General features: G+C 45.4%; 3 protein-coding genes across 4 annotated transcripts; 1 reads left to right on the forward strand and 2 right to left on the reverse strand.

The window, feature by feature from the left end:
* Positions 1 to 744: 744 nt before the first annotated feature.
* Positions 745 to 8,377, reverse strand: LOC125543145 (homeobox-leucine zipper protein HOX29-like). 2 transcript variants are annotated; one of them, XM_048706395.1, is made up of 16 exons: positions 4,709 to 8,377; positions 4,479 to 4,588; positions 4,243 to 4,333; positions 4,050 to 4,145; positions 3,817 to 3,930; positions 3,635 to 3,718; positions 3,386 to 3,541; positions 3,218 to 3,292; positions 3,007 to 3,113; positions 2,720 to 2,912; positions 2,434 to 2,637; positions 2,283 to 2,360; positions 1,962 to 2,096; positions 1,556 to 1,875; positions 1,355 to 1,463; positions 745 to 1,251 (listed from the first exon to the last, which is right to left on the reverse strand). In XM_048706395.1, exons 1-16 carry the CDS (start codon positions 5,081 to 5,083, stop codon positions 940 to 942), a joined length of 2,559 nt encoding a protein of 852 aa, XP_048562352.1. In that variant the 5' UTR covers positions 5,084 to 8,377; the 3' UTR covers positions 745 to 939. The 2 variants fall into 2 exon arrangements, with proteins under 2 accessions (XP_048562352.1, XP_048562353.1); XM_048706396.1 differs by having other exon boundaries at positions 2,452 to 2,637; positions 4,709 to 5,811.
* A 146-nt stretch (positions 8,378 to 8,523) lies between these two features.
* LOC125543147 (thioredoxin-related transmembrane protein 2-like) lies at positions 8,524 to 14,339 on the reverse strand. The gene is made up of 11 exons (XM_048706398.1): positions 14,078 to 14,339; positions 13,929 to 13,973; positions 13,547 to 13,603; positions 13,306 to 13,375; positions 12,097 to 12,138; positions 11,058 to 11,131; positions 10,825 to 10,895; positions 10,155 to 10,240; positions 9,888 to 9,988; positions 8,927 to 8,988; positions 8,524 to 8,842 (listed from the first exon to the last, which is right to left on the reverse strand). Exons 1-10 carry the CDS (start codon positions 14,285 to 14,287, stop codon positions 8,929 to 8,931), a joined length of 816 nt encoding a protein of 271 aa, XP_048562355.1. The 5' UTR covers positions 14,288 to 14,339; the 3' UTR covers positions 8,524 to 8,842; positions 8,927 to 8,928.
* Positions 14,340 to 14,443: 104 nt separating this feature from the next.
* LOC125543146 (nuclear pore complex protein NUP35-like) lies at positions 14,444 to 19,029 on the forward strand. The gene is made up of 3 exons (XM_048706397.1): positions 14,444 to 15,052; positions 17,552 to 17,663; positions 18,574 to 19,029. The coding sequence occupies exons 1-3, from the start codon at positions 14,526 to 14,528 to the stop codon at positions 18,895 to 18,897; spliced, it is 963 nt and encodes a 320-aa protein (XP_048562354.1). The 5' UTR covers positions 14,444 to 14,525; the 3' UTR covers positions 18,898 to 19,029.
* Positions 19,030 to 19,349: the final 320 nt, after the last annotated feature.

Genomic DNA, 19,349 nt, shown 5'->3' on the forward strand with positions numbered 1-19,349 from the left:
GGTGCGAGGGACTCTCGCGTAGCCTCCTACTCGATTGATACCTTGGTTCTCAAAAACCGAGGGAAATACTTACGCTACTTTGCTGCATCACCCTTTTCTCTTCAAAAGAAAACCAACGCAGTGCTCAAGAGGTAGCAGCGGTACTCGTGATGCATATTTAATTGTTATATAAATATAACGCGGTGAATCACGCGGAGGGGAGGGAGGTGGCAAGCGCCCCCTTATCCATCCCTTATCCTAGATTGAAACTGTATCTTAAATTGTTAACACGTGTTGTTTCAAACAATTTCTCGATAAATATGAGCATGAAAACCTCAACAACTGCACTGAAACGACGGATCTACATATATCTTTGCACAACAAGATGTGTTACTCCATTTAGCTTATTTTCATTGGCTTCAACTCGTAGCCATTTGATCAAACGCCTCATATGCACCGAGAAGCACACCACGCAGCTCCGAGCGGCTGCGCGCGAGCACACACGCACCACCAACAACATTATAAGGCGTCTGCGTGCGCGTGGACGGGCATCAATCTTGTATCCACAATTATAAGCCCAAACCCCGATAGCCTCGATCGTTTTTGCTTCCACTGAAACAGGTGTGGTAGCCAGTTCCATCAGCTTCTCCTATTAGTTTTTTTTTTTTGAAAGGAGCTTCTCCTATTAGTTGGTAGTACATGTGGTGGTGTGAGCATGTGTATCCGCTTCTAAGTTGTACCCATTGCTTGTAGATAGATAGAGTAGAAGATAAAAGGAGGAAATGTAAGTGGTACAGACCAAGCAAACAGCATCACCAATCTCGGCGCACCATCAATCCGTACAGAACACCACCATCGATCCAAACATTGTACCGCGCACCCAACAGTCCCACGAAGTTACTACGCACTCAGGTCCGATGCTCGAGACTTGGCAACAAAAGCAAATGATCGAGCCCTCGACTAAACGAAGGACCAGTCCATGAAGGCGAAGCAGACGCAGTGGGCGGCGCCGGCGCCACCGTCGTCGAGCACCTTCCACGCCACCGCCTTCCCGTACGACGCCGGCCGGCCCATGCTCGACGCGCACGTCCCGCCCTCGACGCACGCGTACCCCTGCTCCGCCACGCTGGCCATCAGGTCCGCGCACAGGAGGCTCTTCCTCCCCTGCTCGCAGTCCAGCACCTTGTCCATGGTCATCTCCCGGAGCGCCGCCAGCGTCGTCTCCAGCATGTCCAGCCCGGACTGGTTCGCGAACGTCAGCACCGGCATCGCCTGCACCGTCACAGCACCATAGATCGAGTCAGCGATAACAAACAGACCATAGTGCTGAAAGAAGCTCTTCAACTTCAAGGTGAGCAAAACCCTGGAACAGTACCTTGAGAGAGCAGCATAGGATGGCGCTGGTATGGTGCCAGAGGGCCTTGAGCGCCGACTCGCCGCTGCCAGCGTCTGCGGCTTTGATGAGCTCTGCCCCAAAGTGAAATCTGCGCGATCAACCCAGCAGCATCAGCACAAAACACATACTACTAACCAAATACACCCTGGTATATACTATGATCACTGCAAGACCACAGACCTGTAGCTCTGGACAATCCATCGGGAGAGCGTGGCCGCCTCCGGAGTAACCGGGGGGAGGAGGCGAGAGCTTCCATGCGGCACGAGGTGCGAGGACGACAGCGCCAGCGCTATCCTCTGCACCGACGAGATGATGCTGCGCATGTACTGCCGCGCCATGGCCGCCACGCTGTCCTGCAGGTGGCTCTCGAAGGCAAACTGGAACGCGATCGTCATCACAGCCTTCGAGCCACTCCTGGAGTGACCGGTCATCCTGCTTCCGGGTGTCCCAGCCTCGAGGGTGGACGCGAGGTCCAACGTGCAGTTCGGGCTAGACGTGTCCTGCGAAACATACATGCGGCAAGGGAGGATTAAGTTGACGGTCTCAAGCTGAGATGTTGTCTCATATTTGGGTGAAATCTGCTTACAAGAGGGGAGTCGATCGGAATGATGCGGAAACCGGAGGGCAGCAGTGGAGAATCATCGCTGAAAGATGCGTCTATGGGTGCAAAGATAAGCTCTGAACAAGTGCCCATGGGGTTCTCGTCTATCCCGTTGTACATCTGCCAAATTCAATCCAGAGCACAAGTTTTACAAAGGAGACAACAAATGATTTTCCCAAAGCTCAGTTGAGCAACTTGATTAATATGTGCATCAGGTTATCTCGTTTGGTTAGGTAGTGAAATTAACTTATTGAATAAGTGAAAATGAAGATAAGTGTAAAAATGGCATTAACAAGCAAAACTTACCTGCAACAGGAAAAGATCACGATGCATCAATGTATCTTGATAGTTACTGGCATTTCCTATCTTGATAACTTCCAAGAACTGAGGATAATAAATTGCGCAGTTAAAACATGCAGCAGAAGGACATTATGAAGCGGGGCTTTGTAAAATTTACCGAAGACCAGCAGCTTACTTCTTCAGGGTCAAACGTGTGCGCTAAAGGAAGTATAACCTGGCCACTAAATCCTCCAAGACGAGACATAGGTAAATTGCAGAAATTGGGTTTCAGCGCGGAAGCAAAGAATGCATCTAAACTGCTATCGGCCCACTGGGACCGATGCTCCCGCAAAAACCGCAGTAGTGACGGTGGAGAGACATCCTACAAAATCAGTACCAGAGTTGATGTTAATATCACATTCATTTTCCAGAAATAAAACTTGAAAGTGTGGCATGAAACTAACCTGCAATAGCATCGAGGCCTTTGCACAAAGAACACCAGTACTAACCATGGGTAGTCCATCATTGAATGTTGCATTGCAGCTCATCAATTTACTCGGGGATGAATTAACAGAGATACAAACATCATCTACGCCATCGCTCTCAATCACGGACCATCCATCATCAGCAAGCCCACCAAGAGTTTCATTGAAACCTCTGAAAACAGGTGCGGAATCAGTTACACTTTTTACTGAAACAAATTCATGATAAGAAGCATCTACAATCTGCGTGTGCTGTTTAAGAGCCCAACCTGGTGAGCTTTTGGCTCAGAGCTCGCAAGGCTGCAGGCTGTCTGCCCCATCCAGTGATTACAGAATGAGTATCTTCATGAGCCACTTGCCTGAGATAGCGCAAGGCCTGGATTTGCAAAATTGAGTTACTCCAAAGATTAACGTTTTATGCCTAAGCATTCAGTGTTATCAAGAGCGATAAAAAATAGAGTATAGTCCATGTTATTGTACCGCCATCGACATCTTCTGGGCCACCATGGCAGAAGATTCATACAGCGGCCTCACAACTTCAGGCACACTCCAAGGCTGTGCACGAACGCAAAGTAGCTTGCTTAGTTTCCTGTGATAGTTGAACTAGATAAAGAAACAGTTTGTCATTTGTTGCTGAATTGTTATTACCTCCAGGTCCAAATGGTCAACGATGTGAATCACGCTACCTCCACCATCACTAGGCCGGATCAAGAACCCGCTGGGAAGCATCTCACCTCTAACAAAAGGCTGCACAAGGGGCATGCTGGGGCCTCCTTGCTTGGTACTGAGTGATCTTTCACATACCTTTAGAGCAAAAACAAACAGTCAGGTGGCTGACACATGAACACGCAATGATGATGCTAATTGGACATGAACATTTGATGATTAGTAACTCACCACTAGGCTTCCATCATCAAGAATGGAGGTGTACCGCATCAACCAGAAGTCACGAGCCGGTGCTAATGTCGTCGGAGCATAGAGCTACGTACAGATGGCAAAAAATGTAAAGTTCATGACAGGGTATATATCAGCTAAGGTCTGCCATGGACTCATGGGAGAGTTAACGAGGCTGTTCCTACCTGCATGTAGAGCAGCTCAATCGTGCCATTGCTGCCAGCAGGCAGCACATTTACTACCTCCATAGACCGGCAATCACGCAGCCACAGTGGCCGATCCTTGAGGATTTCGGCAACCTGAGTCGGCAACAGTCAGGAACACTCTTTGATTTTAACAAAGTTAAAAGCGAAGAGATGTAGTGAAGTGAAAGCAAGGAAATAGTCCAAAAAAAAGAAGGTGAAAGCAATGGGCTTACTTTGGCAGGCTCCATGCCTACGAGGCCGCAAGCTCGCGCAGCAACACCCGCGCAGCCATGCGAGATGGCGATGATTCCAATGGAATCCGGACCAGGCTGCAGACAACACGAATGGTTGGTTAAGCACACCATGCAAGAAGTTGAGAGTTCAGAAAGAGGAAACTAATGGGAATTCAGTTGAGAGGAAAGAGACCTTCATCCCAGGCATTTGGACCCACTCGACGGCGGTTCCGGTGGCCTTGGACAGAAACTCCGTTAATGTCTCCTCCGCGATGGACATCAATCTGCAGGAAACAAGCAGTACTGAAAATCCATACATGCATACACATCACACAGAAACTAGCTGGCTGCTATACATATATAGGAAAAGAAAACAAAAGCAAAGAGATGAACATGGCCTCCTGCAAGGACCGAACACAAGTAACGTACCCAGCAGGGCTGGCATCGCGGGGCGGAGGCGGCGGCACGACGACGACGCCGTTCTGCTGGCCGCTGGTGACGACCGACTCGCAGCTCGTGTCCGTGGTGGCCAGCCCCGCCTGCAACGGCAACGGGAGAACAGGAGGAGGAGGAGTAAAGGCGTGAGCTCGCGGCGGCGGCAACAAGGGAGGTGGGCTCATCATCGTCGCCGGGGACGGGGGAGGTGGAGGAGGGCGTACGCTGTGCGTCTGCTGGCGGTAGTAACCGTTCTCGTAGACGAGGTGGGAGACCTGCTTCTGGAGGCGGTCGTTCTCCTCCATGAGCAGCTTGTTCATGGCGGCGAGCTTGCGGTTGAGCGACTGCAGGCGGCCGGACTCCTTGCGCTGCTTCTCCCGGCAGCGGCGGTTCTGGAACCACACCTTGATCTGCTTGGGGTCGACGCTGGCCAGCACGGCGCACTCCCGGACCAGCTGCTGCCGCCGCAGCGAGCTCGGCTTGGGGCACTCGTAGTAGAGCCGCTCCAGCGCCTCCACCTGCTCCGGCGTGTAGCGCACGTACTTGCTCGCGTCCATGGCCGCCGCCGCCGCCTCCCTCGCCTCCCGCGCCGTCACCATCGGCACCTACCCACAAGTACGTACGTGTCTACCTACCTATCCCTCTCTCTACCCTGCAGCCGTTGGTTGAAGGGTACGTACGTGGACTAGTAGAGTGGAGTGAGGAAGAAGGCCTAGGTGGTGGGGCATGTGGCTAGCATGGGGAAGGTGGGAGGGCGCGAGAGGCCATGGCCGGAGCGCCGGTGCCGGTGCCGCTCGCTTAGCTTAATTTCCGATAGCTAGTGGCCGGGCATCGGCAAGCACAAGGAGGGCCGTGCTTTTTGGGTCGACGAGCTGTAGTGTCGCTTCTTCTTTAAAGAAGGCAGAAGCAAAAGGAAAAAAACTCGGTCGACCGATCGAACCAACCGCGCGCGCGTGCTATTAAATTTCGAAAAGGAAAGCTCCGTGCGGCCTCATCCAACCCATTCCCGGCCGTCCGCCATAGTTTTTGTTCATCTCATCTCCCCCACCTACAACAGCAGTTAAATCATCCGTCTTCAGAGCGCAGGGATTTTGCAGAAAAGAAAGAAAGAAAACACTTCAACTCCGTGCCGGCTCATCCAATCCGATTCCGGCATTTTTCGTGTCCTCCGCCAACAACAGTAAACCATTCAGGATGCAGGGATTTCACTCGAATTTCGCATAAATTTTACAGACAAAAAAACAGTCCAGCACCCATAGAATCTGGCGAAACTACCCATCTAAACATGCTACACACATTACTTTTGTCAGTAATTAAAATTCAGAAGCTATTTGGAGCTAGCGAGGATTATCAGAAATACCCGATCATCAGAGTGTGCTGTGCACATTCCCAGTTAGAATCAGTACCGTAGTTTAACTTAAAAAAAAAAACGGACCACTACACACTAGTTTGCGGACGCAACTAACTGGAAGCTTTCCGCACATGCTTTAGCAGATTCGAGGCTTTACTTATCTTTTTTTTCTTCTTTACCTGTTTTTCTATCGGTAGAATACAAGCTGCATCTTTTTCCTTTGTCGCGCGCGCCACGCACAGACAGAGAAAACAACTGGAAAATTCAGCAGCAGCGGTGGCTAAAGGAATCCCTTTTCCTTTATCTTTTCCCTGCTGCCCTCCTCCTTTCAATATTTCCGCGAGCGCTATGCTCAAGAGACATTCCCCCTGAGCCAGGGCGTGAGCTCTCGATCCTGGAGATCGCCCGCGGATATTCCTCGTGGGTTTGCGTAAGTTCGCTAATTATATGGCCCTCTTGGGCGTGCCGCATCTCTCCCCTGATCCCTCTTCCATAGAAACACTCAAAACTCCTCTAGAAAACAAAAACAAAAACAAAAACAAAAAATATACATCCCTTCGGCGGTCCAGAAATGAATCCAGATTTCTTCAGCGTTCAAGGTCTCTAATAATTGTGTGCGATTTTAGTGCTATTTCGATTTTCCTTCGATGATCTGATAGCCGTTTCTGAAGGCAAAGCAAGAGAGCAGGAGGCTGCTCCAAAGAGCAAAGCAGCGGTACCTGATCAGAGCCAGAGAATTTTCCTCGAGATTGGAGACGGGGGGCAGAGAGGCTTTCATCTCATCTCCTTTGGTATAGTAGTAAAACACGTAACGGGTCGGGTTGTGTGTGCGCGGGAAAGCGGATTTTCCTCGGCAATTGGAGCCTGATTAAAGCCGGCGTTGCGCATCTTGGACTCCCATCCGCCCCATACAGATTCCGTGTCAGTATATCTCAGCAACACACCACGGCGTCGGTGAAAATCCGCCCAGGCTTTCCCTTTCTTTCTTTGCAACGCTTCTTTTTACCGCCTCTTTCTTTTTTACTGCTTTGCTCCATCCTGGTCTCGCGGTTCCAGAACGGGCAGCGATCATTTCAAACACCATGTCTTTTACCACTACTACTACTACTACCTCTTCACAAGGCTTCAGGCACTCGTCAAACACCCGGTCAAATTTTTATTAATTGTGAAAAATGCGTGGGCATATTCACTATGCAGAATTTCCGTTAAATGCTTCACTTCATGACTCTTTAGGTAGATAATAAAATTCTGGCATAGCTCGAAGTACTGTTCTCTCTCTTCTTTTTTACAACTGAGGAGCTCCGATTCTGCATGTGATACTTTCTTAAAATGGGTCTTATATGATCCTATTTTCCAGGTGGGTCTACCTTCATGAATTTGCAGGCGAATTTCATGAGTGAGGTTTTATTTTATGATTTTGCAGACATGCTAGATGGGTTTCTCCTCGTCCCTGCAGTATTTGGGAGCAAATTACCATCCTCAGGATGGTATGAGCCTATTTGGAATGCAGGATTTATACACATAAAAAATGTAACCAGTACGTAGTATGGACACTGACAAATTTGCTATTTATGTCCATTTTCTCTAGAACCAAAACCATTGCCACTCTGAAGTGTGGGAAATCGAAGAAGAAAAACATGGCAACTATATAGGAGTGGCAATGCAGCGCAATTCTATAAGAATACAAACAACACTATTGACCTCGAAAGATGTTTGCTCTAACAGCGCACAAAAATTGTTTCCAAGAGATCTAGCCTAGCAAGTTCAAATTTCTCATCATATTCCACATAGATTGAGCCACTTCATAGAAATTTTGTAGGAATGCGCAATCAGAAGGGCCTAGAAACGTATCAGTTTAGGTTTTTGTTTGGTCATTTAAATGAATCCACACTACAAGTTATAGATCTCTAGTTCTCATCTGCATTACACTGCAATGATATCGTATTAATGCAGGTAGCCACAAAGGGGGGTTGCAGGCTATCAGCTTGACAGCTCCAACCCAACCACTATTGAGTACTGGTCCACATGGCACCTGCCAAGACCACACTTTACCTCATATCAAAACTCAAAAGGAGATACTCCATGCTTCCTTTTCCACTCTGAGGAGAGGAGATACTCTGCTGCAAACATATGAAAACATATATTTTTTTGTATTAAAAACGGCCAAAGCTAAAAAGCTAGGGCTTGTCCTATCCCACTACCAACACCTAACCTGGGTCTGACGTGTCATGGCCTGGATATGCACACCTTTTGTGTTATTCTAAGCTAATCACCCATCCATGGTCCTCTTTGGCCTCCCCAGATTTGCAAAACTAATATTTTTTTGGTGATCTTATCAGCCCATCGCCCCTTCTTTTGAATAACCAGCAGACTTATTCTAAACCCACCACCAATCCCTCCTCTCACTCGGCAGTCAGCTTTTGTTAACAATGCCACCAAAATCCCACTTTTCCCCCACTTACCAATGGTGGTGGCCAAATGCAATGCTTTGAGTTTTATATTTTTTCAATCAAGATTATCAAGGAGAGCACTAAGCACATATTTAAGATGTGAATTCACATGGAAAAGCATCGGGCATGTGGCAGATAATGGAACGGGGTTTAAGGGGGGACAGGATGGCCTACCGTGCAGGCCATTACCGCTTGGAAAAGGCGCCGAGATCCAAACAAATTCCGAGACACACTGCACTTTGGAAACGAATGGTGTCTGGATTGACCACTACTGCAGTGGAAAGCATAGTCGGCGAATCATTACAAGATCTATACAGGGGTAGTAACATTCCAGAATTCAAGAAGTGACAGGTCGTAGTAACTAGTAAGATGCGAAAACATATTTGTCGCCACAAAGTATACTGGCCTTGGATTGGATGGGTGCGACCAAACCCATCGAATAAAACAAGCTTGAAGATGCCCCCCTTGAAGTAATCGCTTCCACACAACTGTCTGGTCCATTTATCTTGTCCGAATTGTCACCTTCAATTTGACACACCTGGGATAGACAATGGATCCTACGACAGGATGAATTCAGTTGACAGGTGTTCTCTAGATGGTGAAATGAAAAGGACAGTGAAAGTCATATCTGGCTGACTTACAACTAGGTAGACAGGAATTCAATCAGTCGCCTGTCAAGATCAAAGTGCTGGCAGAGAAGCTTCTGCAAGAAAGGTATAGGCATAATATCACTATATCATACATCTCTCCCAAAAGCAATACCACATAGTTGAAGCTCATCATTAATGCTTGATATAGTTGAATTTGACAATAAGGTCAGTGAGGAAGACAGTGTAGCTAACTGAAGTTTCAGGAGCTCTATCATTGATGCAGCTTTGATGTGTTAACATCTCGGTAATCAGTGCTTTGATTGAGGCACAATGCCAGATAGCCAGCCCTGATATTTTGTCGGAACTAAAACGAAAGGAGACTGTGGTGTCATATTGCACCACATATCATCAGGTTTCACAGCTTTTTTAGGTCGGCCATATCTCAACTATTTCACTTCCACCCTTTTCTTTAACAGGGAGGTAGAGAACTGGAGAGTGTTGCTCAGTCAGCGAGGTGCGTGAGTACATGCAAGCCCACCTGTGTTCAAGTTCGGGACCAGGCAGGAAGCTCATGGTTGTCTGAAAATGCCCTAGGGGCTAGTATCTGTAGGCCTCGTTTTAGGTCCGCCACCCTCACTAGGTTGTCTCAACTATATTTGTTTCCTTTTTCTTTCCAGGAACTGGGGTTACCGGTTTCCCACAACTGGAATAACCAGCCAAATCAAAATTAGGTACAGAAGTAGAATAATGAAGCTCTTTAGACAAAGCAACCATATTCCTAATTCTTAATGTCAAAACTTGATTTGGCTATATGCCTAGAAGTAACTTGTTTCTGGCTATTCCTCCAGTTGTGTAAATAACAACATTATTGATTCTCTTGCTACAAGACAGTTTGTTCGAACAGATAATATTCCAAAGATATATCATATTAGTCTGTACACGAAAAGGGGGAGATGATGAACTTATTTCAGTCATAAGTCATAATAAAAATATGGAAGTGATGAAAACTAACCTTGGTAACTTTTGGCACGAATACTTTTGTTCCGTTTCCAATTTCTGGGAGCCGAGCAACTTCGGTCGCCTTGTCAAACAGTATATAAGTGGGAAGATGATCTGTCAATGAAATCAACAGAGAATGTAACCCTCGTGGGAAGAAAGACTTGAGCACATTCTGAACAAGATCCAGTAAGGAGTCCATCGATTATGTAGGACTGAAATGTAGACCATCCAAACCAAGAAAAAAAGAGCATAGATGGCAGAAGTAAAATTAAAGATTTACCCCACATGGATATTCCAAACCTCGCTGCAGCATTTGGAAAATGCCCAAGATCAACTAATCCAAAAGAAATGTTCTTGTTGGAGTATCTGCATTAAAAGAATCATCAGAACGTGATCCAATATATGGAAAATACTACTCCCTCTGTTCACTTTTATAAGACCTTGAAGACATTTCAGACAATGTACAAAACAGCCCATTTTGAGTTTTCTGAAATGACTTACAAAAGTGAACGGAGGGAGTACTTATATTGTGCTCAGAACAAGCTAAAGCTATTTGATAGATTATTACACTAATGACTAATCATACTAATATTGACTGTGAAAACATAAGCTCGCTAATCAGTAAAATAGCGTATATCCATTTCAAAAAAAGAAGTAAAATAAAATAGTGTATTTCAGAAGCAAAGTAATGCAAATGGCATGAGGCTGCAAAGCTAAATGACAAGAATATCTCGTGCTTCCAGCTAAGACTCAACCTCAAACTCTCTCAAGTAATGCCCAGCTAATACCTAACTCTAGTAGCCCTAGATTGTAAATTACTGCAAACTGTCAAATATAATGACGGAAAGAATCTACTTTACTGGAGAGTTTTGAGACTTATTGTACAAATACAGAGCTCAGAAGTGCAAAAATAATTGTAAAAGGAGTAAAAGAAACTCCAAATAACTTACATGTTAGAGAGTTCAGGCATGACACTGCTTGCTTGTATACATGGTGTTAAAAAGGAAGTCCGGAACTCAACCTGTTAAAATTTAAATAACAAATCGAACAATGAGCAAATTCTGAATAGGATCCTACTCACTGAAGGCAGTAACATATAATATGGGATTGAAATATATGTTATCAGAAGTCTACCAAAAAAGTGAAATGCAAATGTAGTAAAAAAATAAGTACAGGAAATTACCAGCCAAAATCGTGTTGTTGGCTCTTCAGTTAGCAGGCTTTCCAGTTGCAACGGGGTCAAATGATTTAAATGACCTAAGTAAAAAAAATGAACATCTTATCTCATCTCCGAATTAAGAGAGAAGTGTGGTGATGTTTGAAATTAGTATAAAATCAATATGAATAATGCGATTATGTGTAATACTAATTCAGTATTATCACTTAACAGAAGAATATGATTCTACAGTGCCACGTTTTTAGCAATTGGATGTACATATGGGTGTGCCTAAGGAAAAGTGGTACTCACGCATAGTAAAAGGATCGAAATTGTTAAGCTAGAAACCAATTTGTGAGCATAATTTATTCAACTCATGATCTTGATCCGGCTCAAAACCTTCTGTCATGCATTTTTTCCAGGTTTGCAATATTGGTAATCCCCAGCTAAATTAACTTTTTTAGATGATCCACTTTACCAATTTCAGATTAAGGCCTTTTAGGCTAATTAGTGAATAGGCCTCACAATTCCAGCTGCAATAATTCTCGCTAAGAAGTAAGAAGAATGCCCACGTTGTGGCAATTCAGGAACTGGGGTTATCCTACAACATGTACTAGTATACCAGTGTGATTCTGGGTTCCAAACTCCTGTCTTTGAGACAAGTGGGAACAAAAAAGGCCACATCAATTGCCTATTTATCTATAATGTCATCCCCTGGTCTCAAAACTCAATCACAAGTCATCTCACTCGTTAGCTATGACAGATGATTCTCAAGTAGGCAAGCCACAACCAATGTGCCCCGCATAGGATATACCTGACAGAACCGGGTTTGCAACTATGAGTAGCTAATGGGACATGGTAAGCATCGATTAAAGTTTACTTACCAAGAAGCGGAATAATCACATCAATGGTGCAGACAAAAGATACGAATAAAAATTGAAGGAATATCATCTTACTTTAGGAATACAGTTTGCCGACACAGATTTTTTTTCTTTTCTTTTGAGGGGGACAACACTATACATAACTTCCATGATTAAATGACTCAAAATATAATCGTAAAACGTACCTAGGCCATCATAAGGTGGCTGTTGAGCCATAGCATATATAACTGCAAATGAAAAACTAAACGTAAGCAACGGTTAAAATGGGCGAATGAAGCAGTTTAGATTAGCATGAAAATTGTATCCAAAGCATATCTCAAACTTTACTGCCAAGAAAAACTTCGGATAGGATTCATGGTATGATTTGAATACATCTTGAAATTGGAATATTAAGAAGCATCAAGACTTACATAAATCAGGAAATCTAAGAGGAGCAAGTAGGCAATCGACAACCAGTGTGCCCCATATCAGATATATTTCTCCTTGGCAGTATCAATGCTTTCCTACTATGACTAGCATAATGGCTCATAACTTGACACACAAAAATACACTTGATGCTCTGCTGTAGTGACTGCTGCAATGCCACTGGCATCAGCATTGCAACATGGTATGTAACTCATATCAGAGCTAGTCAATGCGGATCTTGCTGGCCTGGGAGTGTCTTGCCATGGTACATAACAAGGAAATCAAATTGTTCACATCCTGCCTGCAGAATATGATCCTGATCAGGAGTACTATTTCTATGCCTCGATGTTATGCTACAAGCAAGGGATGGATAATCTGATAAGAGCTTGGGCTAAAATTACATTGCAAGTAGCAACTGACACTTGCTGCATAACTTATATTCCTCCTCAGTGCTCCGGTAGGAAACAGTGAGTGATCTTTTTTTCATTACTGACTGAGTAAAACTACAATTTAACAATTGCAGTTATTGACTATTAATTCATTCATAGTCTTTTATAGTCTGGTGCTACTAATCTCATGGCTACAGCTTTGTTTTGCAAACTTGGATGGGTGTTTGATGATCAGGGATGCAGTGTAAGTAATAGACTAATAGACAGATTCAGTATGCAGGACAAAGCTGAAGGGTACAAAGGTTACATCATAACATCGATCAAACTAAGCGACTGCTACATCAACTGATATAGCCTACAAGTTATGTTGGAAAATGATTGAGATGAGTCTAATACAGCATAAAATTTAGCATTGCATGAATACAAATATTAACCACAGAATGAACACTGTAGGAGATTCAGACAGGAAGAAAATTCCCTATTAAGTGCTCAAAAACTTGAACGTATTGTCAGGGTGGTGATATAAAACACGATAGTTATTTTACTTTGCTCTTCATAAGAATGCACACCAATAAAACCCGAAGAAAAACAAAAGCATACCAATAAATCCCAGTAAGTAGCCAACGGTCAACCAATAATCGATAACAAAAGTAACAACCAACAAGAGGCCCTGCAAAGCAAAACAAGAACATAAGGAGCATCAAGATATTCAGCAATATCAACTGTAGTAAGGAACAGCGATGATTTTTAGTATCCTGGCTTGCCCTTGCCTAGAAGTTATATAAAAACCAGAGATCATGATAACAAAGTAAGAGAACACAGCCATTCCATATGAACACACCTTTGCATAGAGCAATGAATCAGCGATGAATGTTTCCCAGTGTTCCTCCTTCACAATCTGTTAAGCATCAACTTATTTGGTCAGCAAATTACAAGCTTCATTTTTCATACAAATCATAGTAGTGCTTTTGAGAGACCTGCGTCTGGGACCTAACTGACCCCAAATGCAAATACAGAAAATCGCTAAAATCATGACTGCTGGGCATCATAGATTCATAGCACATAGTGGCACTATGGTCAGGTTAGCATCGCGTGGAAACTGTACATTTCCAGCTCTATTTCACACGCAGCTTAGTGCTCCAACCAGTCGAATTGTCAAATTCCATTACGGCACAAGGAAACCTTTACTCTGAAACACTAGTGGTGGTCATTAGACACCGTACCTTCACTGTGAAGAGCACCAGGAACACGAGCACCGCCTGGATCTCCTGCAGAAACACAGCACAGACGCCGATCCGCGTGAGCCAAAACAGTTCAAGGACCGGCGGGGCGGCGCGATCCGGATCTAGACTCGGGGGCCGCGGGATCTCACCCGTCGGATGAGGCGGCTGTGGAGCTCGGGGTCGTCCTCGGCCGCGGGCGCCGTGGTGCGGGCCGCGAAGTAGGAGAAGAAGGCGATGAGGTGGAGGAAGTAGTAGGGCTCCGAGATGGCCACGTCGAGCCACGGGAACGGGTGGCCCCGCCTGCTCGCCCCGCCGCTCGCCGCCGGCGCCGACGCCTCCGTCGCCGTCGCAACCTCCATTTTGCCTGTTCGAACTTTTTTGACACCGGAAACAGTTACGCCTTCCACTGTAAACCCGCTTACTAACAACCCTCAAGTGGGCCCCACCAGTCGCGGGGCCCACCGGTCGGTGAGCTGCCGTTGCTTACACCTTCGCTCGCGTCGTGTTTTTTTTTTTTTGGTTCGATAAACCCAAAGCCACAGTCTGACAGTCGGTCGCGTCACTAGGGTTTCTCTCCTCCTGCTCCTCGCCGCCGCGATGAGCGCCACCAGGCCGGACCACCGGCGGCACCAGTCGCCGTTCCTGCGGGACCTCTCGTCCCCGATATCCTCGTCCTTCCGCATGCCCCCGGCGTCCGTGCGCCGCGAGGCCCAGGCCTCCACCCCGCCGCCGCCTCCCCCGCTGCTCTCCCTCGATGACCTGTCCCGCCACTCCCCCTCGCCGCCGCCCTACACGCCTCCGCAGGCAGCCATGTCCCCTTCGCCTCCTCCCCCTCGCGGGGGCCTCTTCTCCACCCCGCAACGCTCCAACGGCTCCCCCTCCCCGGCGGCGTGGTGGTCCCCCTCGAGGGAGGAGAAGGCGAGGGATGGTTCCCCGGTCGACGGAGTCGTGCATCAGCAGCAGTCCCCGGGGACGGCCTCCGCACAGCAGCCGCAGCAGCAGCAGCAGCAGGTGGCGCTGATCACGCTGCCGCCGCCCAGGGAGGTCGCGCGCCCGGAGATGCCGAGGGATTCGGTGCTCTCCACTGGCCGGGTCGACGAGGAGGAATGGGTCACCGTTTTTGGGTATGTCGCCTCTCCTCTTGCTTACCCCGATACGAAGAATGCACTAGATTTCTGGTGGAAATTTGTGGTGTTCGATTCATATAGTCGTGTATGTCTATGCATAGGTTTTCTTGCAATTAGAGGTAAGGGTTGTTGTTTAAGTGATTGGTAAGTGACTGAAGCGGATCAGTGCACAATAAATTGGGAATCCAGTATATCTTGTATGAGGTACACCTGTAGGAGTTGTATGGCATGAGACAGAGCCATGTGGTGTTTCACCGATGCAGTTTTGAAATACTGTGCCCTTTTAAATCTGTAATTATGTTTTTTATACCAAGATTAGCTATATGATCTTAGCTGAAAACAATAGACTGCTGAAAATGATTGTTGACATTCATGCTTGAAGCAACATCAAAATACCCATCAAGTTACCATGTAAAAGAGTGATGTACAACTGAGGCCAGAAGTCCAATTGTTAACAAGTTGAATTTGGGAGGTCCTCCATTAGCCTAAGAATGATAATTTTCGGACATGGTACCGTTATGCTATTGCTGACTCTGACCAAATCACCAAACTTGTAAACACATTAACTGATTGGTATGTGACTGAAGTGGATCAGTGTACAAAAAAATGGGAATCATGTATGTCTTGTATGTGATAAAAAAGAACCATGTGCCGATTCGCTGATGCAGTTTCAACATACTGTGATATAATTGTGTTTTTATACCAAGATTAGCTATATGACCTTAGCTGAAAACAAGAGACTGCTTAAAATGATTATTTGCATTCATTTCTCCAGCTTAATGCTTGAAGCAACGTCCAAATAACAATCGTACTATGTAAAAGAACGATGGAGAGCCGAGGCCCAAAGTCCAATCGTTAACATGTTGAAATTTGGAAGATCATTAGCCTAAGAATGGTAATTTTGGGACATAGTACCACATTATTATGCTATTGCTGACTCTGACCAAATCACCGAACTCGTGAACACATTAACCAATTCAGTTCCGCTAATTTTCTGGACCAAACTATATTTTGGTGGTTCGAGCCATCGATGTGCTGAGTGCTGACCTTGTGGAAATCTCTTAGTATTTGTGATTGATGAAATTTGTCACAGATTTTGTGGCGTTTATAGTCAAAGAGCTATTCGTTTTCAAGTTTTACATACCAATTGTTACAAAACAACCATGCCCGGCTGTGTCTGATGAGAAAGTGTTACAGTTCTCTTGTTATTTCACATGTGTATTGGGCTATGGACTGCATTTCCTGATTAGCACATGTTCTCTGTATTATATAGTTACTCGGTATATTTACGATTTGGTACTACCCTTGCACACTTGTTGGTTTTGTGATAGCTTATTATTCGCTATGTGTACCGTTCTGCGACCTTGTGTGAGTGGGAGTGATTTAATGTCCATATTCGATGGATTTATTTCTGCCTAAGAATGATGGTTTTCTATGCTTTCTCATAATATCATTTGTGCCCCTGTCATACAGATACCTACATTTGGTGGAAACTTAGCTTATCTGAAAGTAGGTGGTAGCATTGTTTTTAATGTGTCGCCTAAGCACTGAGGCGCCCCAGGATGGTAAGGCGTCCGGTGTCCGCCCCACTTTATTAGACATTAAACGTACGACTGCTTCAGTGAAAGGTCCACTGTCGTCAGAGGTCTCTGCTAGCGCCTGTTTCTCGCTGCATCATCGTTGTGACCGCTTCTGGGGCTTGGAGACGACAACCCCACCATCCCCCAACACTCCGGCGAGCATCCCTTCATGCGCCTGCTTCCACCGTCGCCTTCCCTTGCCAGATCTACTCTGCTGTTGAGGAAGAAGGGATGCTGCGGTGAGGAGTTTTAGGGTTGTGTACTGCTACAGTAAGGAAAGAGAGCAGAAGGTGTGTGGCGGCTGTGATGAGGTAGTAGGGAGTGAGGATAGTGGAATTAGGTCACAGGAGGAGTCTACTAGATGGGCTTTTGGGCCACAGGGAAGTGCATAGGTAGTGGCCCATCTCTTGGTCTTTCTTATTTTTCCTTGCAATATATTCGTGCGTGCTAAACTGCTTGATTGCTCTGTTCCTTCTATGTCTAAGGCGTAGCCTTACCACCTCGCCTTACTTTAGGAGGTTAAGCAATGAGAACAGCTGGTAATCTAGCAATAAATAGTTTTAGGAACCTTATGTAAGTTCTGCATCTAGACGTTGGATGATGCACTATAGTATATAGTCAGACATAACATCTGGATACAACTACCTATGCTCTCGTTGCATATGGAGATGTCCCTTGAACATATCAATAAGATTGCATCCCCACGGTGCCAGTTATACCCCTCTCATCTTTTCAGCTTCCGATGTAAAGACATGATTATTATTGTTGTACTTGAATATATATTTTCTTAAGCTATGTTGTTTGAAGCAGATATTCTCCAATGCATAATCTAGTTCATTAATTAATTTTCCTGTCCTGATTAAAATGTGCTTATATATTCTGTGTCTGATCATGCTCCTTGCCTTGTTTCTGCCAGTTTTCTGCCGGTTGATACCAACTTTGTACTGAGAGAATTTGAGAAATGTGGGTTAGTCTTGAGACACGTTCCTGGTCCGAGGGATGCGAACTGGATGCATATCTTGTATCAGGTAAACTTGTACTGAATTGTTTGAGCATTGATACTTATAAAAGATCTCTATTTTTCCCTACTCATAATGAAAATATTAGCCTGAAAGTAATACTTCTAATATCATTGCATGTGAGGGTGTATCCTCAAAAACTTGAGTGCTCCGGTACTCTGTCTGCAAATACCACTCCAAAAGTCGTAAAAATTTCAAGAAAATTTGAAGACAGAGACACAACATGTGTCAACTATGTCATGTTTTGAAATCCAGATTCCAATCTCAAATCTAGAAACAAAAAATTACAAATCCAGCTGTCAGTAGTATTTCATTCAAGTTGGGCTGTGAATTTTTGGCCCATTATCAGTGCCAGCACTGTATTTGTCATTTGTGTTTATTGAGCTACATATCGAGTTTGCATTTGAAATTTTGTCACAAGATAGATACATGCAGTGTCAGTGTTTTCAGAATCTTTAACGACTTTAGATAGTCTGAAACATATGGGTGTATCAAAATGACAGTAGCAGCTAAGGAAATTCAAAATCACAGAAGCAGTTAAATACACCAAATCTTTGCTAGCTTATGCATTTGTTTCTGAAATGAAAATAAAATGAAGACTGAAGCAAAGTGACAAAACAATTCCTTGTGTGGTCTGTGCACCTACTCTACTATATCAGCATATCATATGAAGTGGTGATGGACACAATGGCCAATTTTGCCCTGTAGTTTGATTGTCCTTTACTATGACACAGTGCCTTGATGTGCTAAGCTTTGCCTACCATCAATTATTTTATGTGGGGCCTTGCTAATGTACTCTAGTTGAAACATGTACAGTTAGTAGAAGTATGCAAAATTCCACTTTAAGACCCCCGTTCCGCCCCTTGTTGGTTGTGGGTCAGTTTCATAGCTGATTTGTATTTCCTTTTGTATGTTTTAGAGCCGTCATGATGCGCAGAAAGCGCTGGCCAAGCACAGCCAGCAGCTAAACAGTGTTCTTATCATTGGGGTGAAGCAAGTGGATCCATGGCAGCGACCGTATCTGAATGAAAACACCGACGACACCTACAACGGCGGCATGTCGGTTCCATTTCCGTCACAAGCTGTGGCGCCGAGCGGTTTCGCCACCAGGAACGCGTTGGCGCCTTTGCCGAGCAATCCCATGCAAAACGGCAACGAGAGCAACCGCGGGGCGTCCGGAGCCATCGCTTCGCCCGCGAAATCGGTCCTGTCCAAGGTCATGGACGTTATGTTTGGCCTCTAAATTCTGTTGTCTAATCTGATTGTGGAAGAATTTTGTTGGTGATATTACGGCAAAGTGGGGATCAATGGTAGATGTTATTTGCCATAACATATGTTTTCCTGCTGTTTGTTTTCGTTCAATGTCTGTGCTATTCGTCGTGCGTGTTTGAAATTTAATGATTCCGGCCTAATGTTGGACACGTCTTTACTGAAAGATTTATATAGCACAGAAAAATGGGATGGTGCCTTGACGTCTAGTCGGCCTGGAAACAGGACGCGAACGGTTCCCCCGGTGGAAACAACGGATCCGGCTTTGCTTCTGCTCTGTTGTTCTCTGTATCTTGCAGGAACAGAAAAGAAAAGGGAGAAAAATGGAGGTTGACCTTTGTTAGTCAGCTCCCCGGTAGACTTTCAGCACACATTCTGAATTCTTCAAGATTGGGGTATGAACGCAAACGGTTTGACAAACCGAAA

Source organism: Triticum urartu, chromosome 3 (assembly GCF_003073215.2).
Source record: "Triticum urartu cultivar G1812 chromosome 3, Tu2.1, whole genome shotgun sequence".
Classification (NCBI taxonomy): Eukaryota; Viridiplantae; Streptophyta; class Magnoliopsida; order Poales; family Poaceae; genus Triticum; species Triticum urartu.